A 10,835-nucleotide genomic window follows, 5' to 3' on the forward strand; every position below is an offset into this window, starting at 1 on the left:
AGGCCCTGCGAACGTGCCCTGAAGGGGGCAGAGCCCCATCGTGTGGCAACCGAGGCCGAGGCCGGGGCCTGGCGGATTTGGTCAGATCATTGAAGGTGCAAAACAAGGGGAGACAGCCCTACTGAAGAGGCTCTGGGGCCTGGCAGGGCTCTTGGGGTCTCCTGCTGTACTCGCCAGCGGCCTGGAGCCAACAGAAACGCTTCATCTGATTAGAAGCCATCAGTTCTATCCCAATCCCGGAAAACTGACTGCGGTGCAGAGGGGGAGGCCTGAGAAGAAGCCTTGGGGGAGAGGGTCCAAGCTAATTAGGAGGCAGCATCCGGGGGCCCATTAGAGCGCAGGCTGCTGTCACTCAGCCTGGCTCAGGTCCCGGGAGACGAGGCCGGGTAAGGAGGGGCCGCGGCCCCTCGACGAGGACGCCGCTGGGAGCTGCCAGAACGAGCCCCGGGCTCTGCCCCCACCCTGGCGCTGGCTCGCAGGAGCCCGGTCGGTGCGATCCTCCTTGGTGAACATTCACTCATCCTGGGCTGTTCTTGCCGGGGGCTCGGGACTTCGAGGCGGCCCAGACAGGAGTTGATTCTGAGCGAAACAAGTCATTTGGGGCTTGAGGTGGGCACGAGCCGCGCGGGACTTGCAGGCCAGATGCGTTTCTTTTGTGCGGCCGCGGGAGAACTCAGTGTGTCACCGGGGAAGGAGGGTGAGGCGCGGCGAGGCCGCGGGAGGGGGGAGGCGGCGGGAAGGTGGCTGCGGAGGGGAGGGCGCGGGCGAGGCAGTGAGGGAGGGAAGGAGGGAGGGCGGCAGCGAGGGCGCGGCTGCGCGGGCGGCTCGCGGCCGGATTCCGCCTGCGCTCCCTCGCTCGCTCGTTCGCTCCCTCCTTCCCTCCCAGCCCCCTCCCACCCAGGCCCACCCCACCCACCACCCCTGGCGCAGGGACTGCTGGAACCTGGCGTGCGCGCTGTCGCTTTAAGACAGACTCTGCCGGCGCCGTCCGGAGCCTTAGAAACCGGCCCCGGATCAGGAGCCGGAACCGGGGCCGGGCGGGCGGCTGAGGCCCGAGCGGCGGGAGGGCAGCGCGGAGCGCGAAGCCGGGCTCCCGGTCGCGGGAAACCGCTGCCGCTGCCGCCCGCCTGGCCCCGCAGCCCCGGGCGGTCCATGGGGCGGGCGCGGCGTCGTTTCGGGCGCGGGCAGCCCTGGGGGGCGGCCGCTTAGGCGCTGCGCTCTTGTCCTCACAGGTCGCAGCCAGGGCTGCCGGGCGCGCCCAGCTCCGGCCCCTGGAGCGCCCGCCGCGGTCCCCGCCTCCATGGACGCCTTCAAGGGGGGCATGAGCCTGGAGCGGCTGCCGGAGGGGCTCCGGCCGCCGCCGCCGCCGCCGCACGACATGGGGCCCGCCTTCCACCTAGCCCGCGCCGCCGACCCCCGCGAGCCGCTCGAGAACTCCGCCAGCGAGTCGTCCGACACGGAGCTGCCAGGTAAGCTCGGCTCCCCGCGAGGCGCGCACGGAGCCTACCCGGGTGCAGGGAGCCGGCAGCAGGGCCTGGCGCCCGCTCCGCACAGTCACGCTCGCTCTACGCCCCAGGAGGCCTCAGGACCTTTCCTTTTCCCATTCTCCACCTGACGGTGAACACGGACAAGTAGGCGCTTTATGAAGCGGAAATTTAGTGCTTTTCGAAGGCACTTCCACGCGGTGCCCACGCGCCAAGTGACCTGCAAATGCACGAACCTACAACCGAAGGGTCGGAATGACAGCCCCTCTTGATCGGGAGCAAATAGAACGGGGAGAACAGTTAGGCTTGCGCAAATGGTTGTCGAAGGGCCGCTTGGACCGAAGGAGAGGAGCAGATCAGAAAGGAATGGGCGGCGGGCGAGAGAAAGTGCCCAGAGAGAGAGAGTACAGACACCCCGAAAGACTGTGGGCGACTGACTGAGAGGGAGAGACCTAAGAGAAGGTGGCGGGAAAAGTCGGAAAAGCAAACTGGGGGGGAAGAAAAACAGCCTTAAGTAAAGGGAAAAGAGAGGACAGCGAGGGCGAGTGGGCCAAGAGGGGCGACCCGGCTCCAGTCAGAACCTCCTAAAAGAGGGATCCGTGCCCCACGTGCTCCGCCAGAGCCCGGAGCCGCCAGGCCGCGGGTCCAGGGCACCGACTCTGCTCGGCCAAGTCTCCTTCCGCGCTGCCTTTCTGCGCGAGCTCAAGCTTTTTTCCCCACGCCAGCTACTGGGCCGGCGAGTGGGCGGCGCGGGCAGTGATGAGGCCAATACCCGGCCCTGCCCGGGCTCCAGGGTCTCCGAACGGCTCCCGCGCTCGAGGTCCTAGTTCAGCGCCGCCGCCGAGCTTCCCACTCCCCCGGCCGTGGGCGCCTCTTCTGCGTTCATTTCTTAATCCACCGCTGAGTGTTTCTCTACGAGTTTTTAATCTCTATTTATTTCCGTTTTGCATCCCTAAGTGACTTTCTCTGAGAGGTTCTGTTTGCTTGGTTAAAAAAACAATCAACGCTGGACGGTACTTCTGTTTTCAAAAGTTTTAACCGTGGCCTTTGGTTGGTTTTTATTTTTAAAACCCAGAGAAATACATAGTCATAGATTGCTTTAAAAAGCCAAGTCTATGAGAATAAAATTTTTAAATTAACTGTATTTTTCGTTATAGAAAGAATTGCTATACTAGATATATTTCTCTGGAATTTAAAATATCTACATGCAACATTATTCTTCGGGAGATTTTTAAAAAGTCAATCCAAAATGGCGCTTTTCTCCGGGATTTTCTCAAAATCCGTTTACAGTGATGTTATTTGGGGTATTTAAGTTATCTAACTATAGTGTTGTATTTCCCTGGGATTTAAAAATTATTTCTAGAAGGGCATTATCGGGAAGGGGTTAAAAAAATCTATCTACAACAGAACATTGATTTTTTTTAAATCCCAGATAAATAAATGCCTGCGTCTGCCTGGAGTTTATACACTTAACAGCACTGCATTTAGTTAGGGGTGTGTTTGCACGGAGGTTTCTGGCTTCTTAATCTGCATTTGCTGTGTTTCTACCTGCCTATTTTTAAGAATTTGTGACCCTTTCTATGTTTTTAGGCATAGAGCTGTGAGCTTTTCCGGGCTTCTGGGTTTTGTTTTTAAATTCTTTTTCTTTATGTTTCAATGTTTCTATAACTGCATGTTGTTTGTGTAGCTTCAAAGAGAGAGAGGCTAGAGCCCCCAGGTCACCTAGACAGAGTCTGTGAGTCTGGGCTGCCTGGCTGCTGCCAGAGGGATTTTCTGTGCCTTGGGACTTGAGGCCTGGAGCTAAGGCCGAGAACCCGGCTGTGTTGTGCCTGCCCGGTGGGGCTCCCACACGGCCCTGGGGAGAAGAAATTGGAGGGGCTGCAGGCCACTGCCTGGCTCTTGCTCCACCCACCCCCCAGCTTCAGGCTAGAAAGATTTGATCCTAGTTCAGAAAAGCAGAGATCCCCTCTGATTTAGAACCCCAAGAGCCCTAAAAAATGTACATTTTCGGGTGACATCAACAGCAGAGCCCCAGCATGAGCCGAGCTGTGAGAGCAGGCCCTGCGCAGCTAGGAACCTAGGCCCACGTCTCCGACTCCTGGGCTCTTCTCCCAGACAAGCCTGATCAGAGGTGACTACTGCCTACCGTACCCGGCACAGGCGGGCTCTTTCCAATGGGCACAATTCCAGGGGCCCTGGCGGGAGGGCGGGCCCCACCAGGGCTGACCACGAGCGCTTCGGTGGAGCCGGGATGGGGTGCAAAAGGACATAAGCCTGAGGTGACTGGCGCCCTGTCCTGCCTGCTTCAGAGAAGGAGCGCAGCGGGGAACCCAAGGGGCCCGAGGACAGCAGTGCGGGCGGCGCAGGCTGCGGCGGTGTGGAGGACCCCGCCAAGAAGAAGAAGCAGCGGCGGCAACGCACGCACTTCACAAGCCAGCAATTGCAAGAGCTGGAGGCCACGTTCCAGAGGAACCGCTACCCGGACATGAGCATGCGGGAGGAGATCGCCGTGTGGACCAACCTCACCGAGCCACGCGTGAGGGTGAGCGTGGGGTGCGCGCCTAAGGGGACCCGCGCAGAAGGCTGCCAGCCGGCCCAGCGCAGCCCTTGAAAGCTTAGAGCCGCGCTCAGACTATCACTCTTTCGCACACTCAGACCGGCTCCCTCCCTCCACCGGAGGCGATTCCACCTTAGGCCCCGGTCTACCCAGCTGCTGCAGAGCCGTTTGGTGCTAGCCCCCCTCGGCTGCTGCCACCTCGGATCCCTCTGACCCACATCCTACCTGACCCTCTGGCTCTACCGCAGCCCCCACCCAAAGACCTGTGTCCGCAAGGGACATTCCCCTGCCCTGCAGAGCCCAGAACCTGCTCGGCTGTTACCCCCTAGACTGAGCAGAGGATTCCCCGCTGCTGGGGACCTCCGAGCCGCTGGCACCTTCCCGCGAAAACGAAAGGGAAAGGCAGATCCTGCCTGGCAGCCTGAGAGAGGCCTGATAAGAGTGTAGGCTTGGGGGGTCTCAAAACTTCCTAGGGCAGTGGTCCCACCCTTACGATGCTTCTCCAAAATCTCAGGATATTCTCCACCCAACTCTTTCTCAGCCGTTTGGCCAGTCTTAGCTGAACCCTTTCCCTAATGCCCTTTCCCGTAGGGCTGGGTTCAGGTGAGGAGGGGGCAGCTCTGGTAGATGAGTGAGCCTCAGGCCGAATCCCTTTGGAGATGTAAGGTCTCCAACTCAAGACAGGACTGCACCCTCCCTCTTCTCACCCCTTGGTTCCCAGTGAAAACATGGCTGTCCTGCCAGAGCAGCAAGAGAATCACTTCTTCTCAGGGTCCTGCAAATATTTAATCAGATATTGGGAGCACGTTCCAAGCTAAACCAAAGTCCCACCTGGGCCACAGACTCCCTGCTATAACCCCTGCTCTCACCCCTCCCCAGTCAGGCTGGCCAGCCCAGTGGGATAGAGAGTGAAGACAGCATTCGGTAATCCTGAACTCACTAAGCCTGCCTCCGGTTTACGGTGGTACGGGTGGGGTGGGGTGGGGGTGGAATCAGGCAACGTTAGTGCTGGGGATGGAGAAGGCTGAGATGTAGGGGTCCGGCAAGAGAGGTCGGGATACAGCCCGGGCCTGGTCGAGGGCTGCGGAGGGCAAAGGACTGGGACTAGATGAGGATCGGCAAGCACTGGGAGTTGGGAAAGAAGAGGTTCTAACGGAATTTTGTGAGGAAAAGTGGAGGGGGAGAGTAGAGAGAAACTTGTAAGAAGTGAAAGGAAATTAAGTATTTGCAGAAAAACATATTTGGCCTATATTTAGGTAGCAGGAAAGAAATTAAGTATTTAAGGGAGAAGCAAAAGGATCAAGTATTTGAGAAGACTAAAGAATCAACCATTTAAGAGAAACAGTGAAGGTCAGATATTTGGAAAGAAGAAAACAAACTAAATATTTGCAGAAGAATCAAAAGGATCAAAAATGGGGGATAACGAAGAAAAATGGACTGTTTGAGGGAGAAGAAAGTGGTTCAGATAGTGGGGTGGACGGAACGAAAATAAGCATTTGAGGCAGAAATGATAATATCAAATATTACCAATAAAGATGGAAACAGACTATCTGAGGAATGAAAAATAGACTGAAGAATGAGAGGAGTCGCAAGGTCGTATATTTCAGGAAAGAAAACTACCTTTTATATTCGAGGAAGAAGAAAATGGATGGAGTATTTAGGAGGTAGATGGGGAACCGTTTGCGGGAGAAGGCAGAAGATGACCTGGTTGAGAGAGGAAGAAAGAAAACAAATATTTGTTAAAAAAAGAAAAGAAAAAAGAGGATCCGTATTAGGAGAAGAAACCGGATTTAATTGGGGGAAGAGGATAAAGATCAGAAAAAGGAAAAGACTAATATTTTCTGGAGACAGGAAAGGAACCATTATGGAGAGAAGGCAGGGGTGGAAATATCGAAGAAAGAAACGGTATTCGGAGAGAAGGAAGCGGGCGGAGGCCTCGGGTGGGGCGGGGGAGGTGGAGGCGTCTTCCCGCCCTCGGCAGCCCTGACCTTTCTCCTGTCCCCCTCCCCTAGGTCTGGTTCAAGAACCGGCGAGCCAAGTGGCGGAAGCGCGAGCGTAACCAGCAGCTGGACCTGTGCAAGGGCGGCTACGTGCCGCAGTTCAGCGGCTTGGTGCAGCCCTACGAGGACGTGTACGCCGCTGGCTACTCCTACAACAACTGGGCCGCTAAGAGCCTGGCACCAGCGCCGCTCTCCACCAAGAGCTTCACCTTCTTCAACTCCATGAGCCCGCTGTCGTCGCAGTCCATGTTCTCGGCCCCCAGCTCCATCTCCTCCATGACCATGCCGTCGAGCATGGGCCCGGGCGCTGTGCCCGGCATGCCCAACTCGGGCCTCAACAACATCAACAACCTCACCGGCTCCTCGCTTAACTCGGCCATGTCACCGGGCGGCTGCCCGTACGGCACACCCGCCTCGCCCTACAGCGTCTACCGGGACACGTGCAACTCGAGCCTAGCCAGCCTGCGGCTCAAGTCCAAGCAGCACTCGTCGTTCGGCTATGGCGGCCTGCAGGGCCCGGCCTCGGGCCTCAATGCGTGCCAGTACAACAGCTGACCGCCCAGCCGGGCCACGCGGGCCGGCGGCCGGCACAGCGCCGGGGCCGGGACTGGGTCGGGTGCGGGCGCGGAGGACCTGGCGCCTGCGCGGCCCCCTGCTCCCCACCTCCCCACCTCCGGCTTGGTTTTGTGTTTGCTTTCCTGGACCCCACTCTGCCCTCCAAAACGAGACAAAGCAAAAAGACGTCGGAGAAAAGTGACGCGAAAAAACGGATGAGTTGCAATTTTCCTCGGGATGGCGCGGGTGGTGTGTGCTCGCTCGCTCGCTCGCTCGGGGCCCGGTGGGCCACTCTGCGGAGGGGACGCGGCGCGGGAGGCGAGCGCCGAGGCCGGCGGCCGGGAGGAGACGCCCCGTAGCCCGCGTTCCCGCCTGCGAACTGGAGCGCGGACCAACGGCAAGCCTGGGCCCCGGCCAGGTGCGAACCAAGACGCCCCCTCCGAGCTAGGCCCGGCCAAGCATACCTTAGCTCGATCCGGATCCAAGTTGGAGGGGCGCTGGGCCAGGGATGACGGTACCCAGTCCAGGGTCGGGATCTCGCCGTGGACCCGTACTAATGGCCCCGGCGCGCCTCGAAGAGCCCTTGCCTGCCCCGCAGGATTACTTTAAGGCCAACGAGCCGCAGCTGGCGGTGCGGACGAGGCGGGAGCATGCGGAGTGCTCGTCTCAGAGCATCCCAGCCCCCAAGCTTCGCCGCAAGCCCAGGCCCTCCCCTCAGCTCCCGGCTAGAAGGTGGCCCGCCTGTCCGGCGAGGAGCCGCCTCCTCACCGCCCGCCGTGCAAGAGTCGAGCCGGGAGAGCTCGGGGAGCGGCCAGGGCCCCACGCCGTGCCCACTTTGCACACCCGCTCTCCGGCCCGCGCCCCAGTTTACAGCGTCCTTGTGTATGTCGGACTGACTGTATAGAATTATAAATCTGTCTATATCGACTTGTCCATGTACATCCATTAAAACCATAGTACGAGCGTGCTAATAACCACTGCAGAGCCCTGACTGCTTCATTCGGTCTTGGAGGGAAGGCGGGTAGAAAGGGAACTGCACCCCCGTGGGCCCTGCGAGTAGGAGAAAAGAGCCGAAGCCGACCCTGCCAGAAGACCCTACGCCCACTTCCCCACCACCATTCCAGACCAGTTCAACCCGGCTCCCTTGAGGGCGCGGCCCAGCGCTCCGAGCTCCCTTTCCTCGCGCGCGGGCGCGCGATACTCATCGGCGGTGCGGCTCAGCCTCCCGGCGCCGCGCGCGGGCCGCTCTAGCCTGGACCACCCGCCCTTCCCGACCGCCGGATTCTGCAGGCTCTTCCCAGACTGGGTCTGCAGTGACGCTCCAGGCTTTTAGAGTGCTTCGCGGCCTTTGTCTGCTGGGAGCTTGGCGGTGGGAGCCGCTGAGAGCCTCTTTAGACCTGGGGTTGCCTGTTCTCCAATAGGCCCGGTGCCCCCACCTTGAGCCCTGCTCTGGTTGTTCCAGGAGGACCGAGGGTGCTGGATCCGCCAGAGTCGAGCCAGGGCCTCCACATCGAAATCCCACCCAGGGGCATATGGCTGTTCCGGTGAAAGTGTCCATCCATCACACAGAACTCACTTCTCACTTACCTTACATCCCAAGTTATCGGTCGCTCCCGCCGCCACCTCCCCCTACCTTTGGAAACTACTGAACAAGACCAGCCTGTAAACTGCCTGTAAAATTCTGCTTCCCTTAAGTAAGTCACTTCTAACGGCAAAACGAAATGTCTGCAGCTGTAGCAGGGGAGGAAGGAGGGGTTGGTATTCTGCTTTAGAATCACCTTGTGATTGTCACTGCCCTGGAGCTGGACCCAGGCAAGCGCTAGATGGGAGTGGGGCACAGCCATGGGCTTAGTCATGAGCTAATAGCTGGAGAGCCCTGTGCACACATTCCTAAACCAGGTCAACACTGCCTCTGAGGTCAGGAGTGCTGTCCCTATTATACAGATGATGGAACCAAGGCTCCATCACACTATGCACTGGGCCAAGGTCACACGGATTCCAAAGCCAGGCATCTTTCCACCGGTCTTCTCACCTTCAGATGAGGAGTGAGGAGGGGTCCTTGCTGGAGGATGGCTCAGCCTGATGCTGTAGGACTTGGAGTGAAGGGTTCTGAGAAGGACCGGGCCAGATACACAGGCTGGAGGAGGGAGGAGGGGGGAGGGAAGGTTGGGGCAGGGGGCTGGAGCCCGACCACCCCTCCCCCAACGGCTGGAGTCCAGAGCTCCGACCCCTCACTCTCTGGAAACATAAACACAATCACATCTGGACTCAGAGTGCCTCCCCCAGCCTCACACATCTGCCAAGGCCAGGGGGCCCTGGTCTCAGCTGAGAGCAGGAGGCAGGGGAGACCTAGAAGGAGGTGGGACTGGAGAGAAGAGGGAGGCAGAGAGGCCTCTCTGAAAGTCAGGCCCCGTCTCAGGTGAGAGGAGGGCCGAAGAAGAGCTCTGGTAGAGACTTAGTGTGGAGGTGGGGCCACAGGCCGAACAGCTGCAGCCAGGAGGAAAGGCAGAAGCAGTCCAGAATGACCCCATCATCCATCAAGGCCCACGGCCACCAAGGCAAGTGCAGGACCCAGCCTTGGGCCCCCCCATCTATTCTGTGCCTGCAGATAGTACCCAGCCCTCCCCAGCTACACCAGCTGCAGGGTCATCTCTGGAGGGGAGATGAGGAACACACGGGGGTCTGAAAGGCAAGTCCTCTGAGAAAAGGCAGAAAGTCCTAGTCCTGCTCTGCCTGAAGAAGACTGGGGAGGCTTCATTTACTGTGCTTCTTTCTGCCTTTGGTGCTGGGGATGGAGAAGTGGGAAACGGACACAGTCCCTGCTCTCATGGACGAGTAAACAAACACGTATAATTACAAACTGGGCTGAGTGCTTTTGGAGAAAACATGGTGCTGTGAGTAAGAAAAAATGAAAGTCCTGCTTCAAACAGGATAGTCAGGCAAGGCTGTTCGGGAGGAGGTGGCGCCACCTCCGTCTTCAGTGGCAAGCGGTATCATATACTGAGCCCATTCAGGGTCTAGGGCCCTCTGCTAAGTGCACGCTTCTCATAGATGAGCCCCTTTTACCTGCACCGCAGCCCTATGAGATGATCCTCCTTATCCCCTTTCCCTGATGAGGCCCCTGAGGCTTAAAGAAGCCACACAGCAGGAAGTGATGGAATGGATTCAAACCCAGTCACTCTCTACCTTCCACACTGGGCTGCCCCATGCCAAGCATCGTGGGCAACATGGCAGGGGAGGGTGTCTGACCTTGAAGAGATCATAATTTCTGCTGGCCACACAGGACTGGCCCGCAGGAAATAGAAAAGCAGATTTGTTCTTACTTGGTACTGACAAAGTGACCCCCAAAGGGCCGCTGCAGATTTAGAGGGGCCATGAATTAGGGACAAGAGGGCAAGAGGCTGGTGCCCAGCACTGGTTTGCAGGCACTGTGGGCACCAAAGGAGGATGGGGTGAGCCACTGTGTGCAACCCCTGTAGTGCCTGGTCATTGAGGGAGAGGAGCCAAGTCACCTCCCCTAGCTTTATGGCCCTCCCTCTGGGCCACCAGAGTCACTTGGAGGGGGAGGGGGAAACCACAGCTGGAAAAGCTGCCTCGCAGAGGGGCATGGCCTGGGGAGTCCAAGCCCTAGAGGTGGCTCTGGGTGGCCCTTCAGCTCCATATGCCTCAGCCTGCTGCTGCCCCAGGAAATAGCAGTGGGACCTCAGTCACCAAGAGGGCCAGTCTGGGAAATGAGAGTGAGGGTGGTTTTCTGCCCAGGGACCTCCCCATCTCCTGGGCCAGTTACTTGGCTCTGGCATCCACAGGAACTTTTGCTGTGGTCTTTGAGAGCGAGAGTTTGAGTTCTGGCGCTCCCCCTGAGTTGCCCTGGACAAGAGGCTTCACTAAGGTCTCTGGGCCTGTTCTTCAGTAAAAGGGAATGACGACAATCACTTCACACAGCTGTCTAAAGGATTAAATGAGATAACGCACATAAAGTGCTGGCATATAGTAAGTGCTCAATAAATTGTTATTGATGTTGGAATTGTTACTGTTAATGTTATTATTATTAAAGTGAGATGTCCTGCCTCTCCTCCTGAGGGCCCTGTCCCCCACTTTCCACATTAATAGGGCATCTCTTAAGATTCTCAACAGGTCATTTCTGAAAATGTTATTTGGGGCCCACCTTGGATTTCCCTCCAGCTTTGCTGGGTGCCATGAATGTGAGTCATGATTGACAGTCCTGCTGATTTCCCCACC

General features: G+C 58.2%; 1 protein-coding gene across 1 annotated transcript; it reads left to right on the forward strand.

Annotated features, from left to right (window-relative positions):
* The first annotated feature begins 1,300 nt into the window (after positions 1 to 1,300).
* PITX1 (paired like homeodomain 1) lies at positions 1,301 to 6,596 on the forward strand. The gene is made up of 3 exons (XM_032627972.1): positions 1,301 to 1,469; positions 3,794 to 4,026; positions 6,054 to 6,596. Exons 1-3 carry the CDS (start codon positions 1,301 to 1,303, stop codon positions 6,594 to 6,596), a joined length of 945 nt encoding a protein of 314 aa, XP_032483863.1.
* The last annotated feature ends 4,239 nt before the right edge of the window (positions 6,597 to 10,835 follow it).

The sequence above is a fragment of the Phocoena sinus genome, chromosome 3 (assembly GCF_008692025.1).
Source record: "Phocoena sinus isolate mPhoSin1 chromosome 3, mPhoSin1.pri, whole genome shotgun sequence".
NCBI classification, from domain to species: domain Eukaryota; kingdom Metazoa; phylum Chordata; class Mammalia; order Artiodactyla; family Phocoenidae; genus Phocoena; species Phocoena sinus.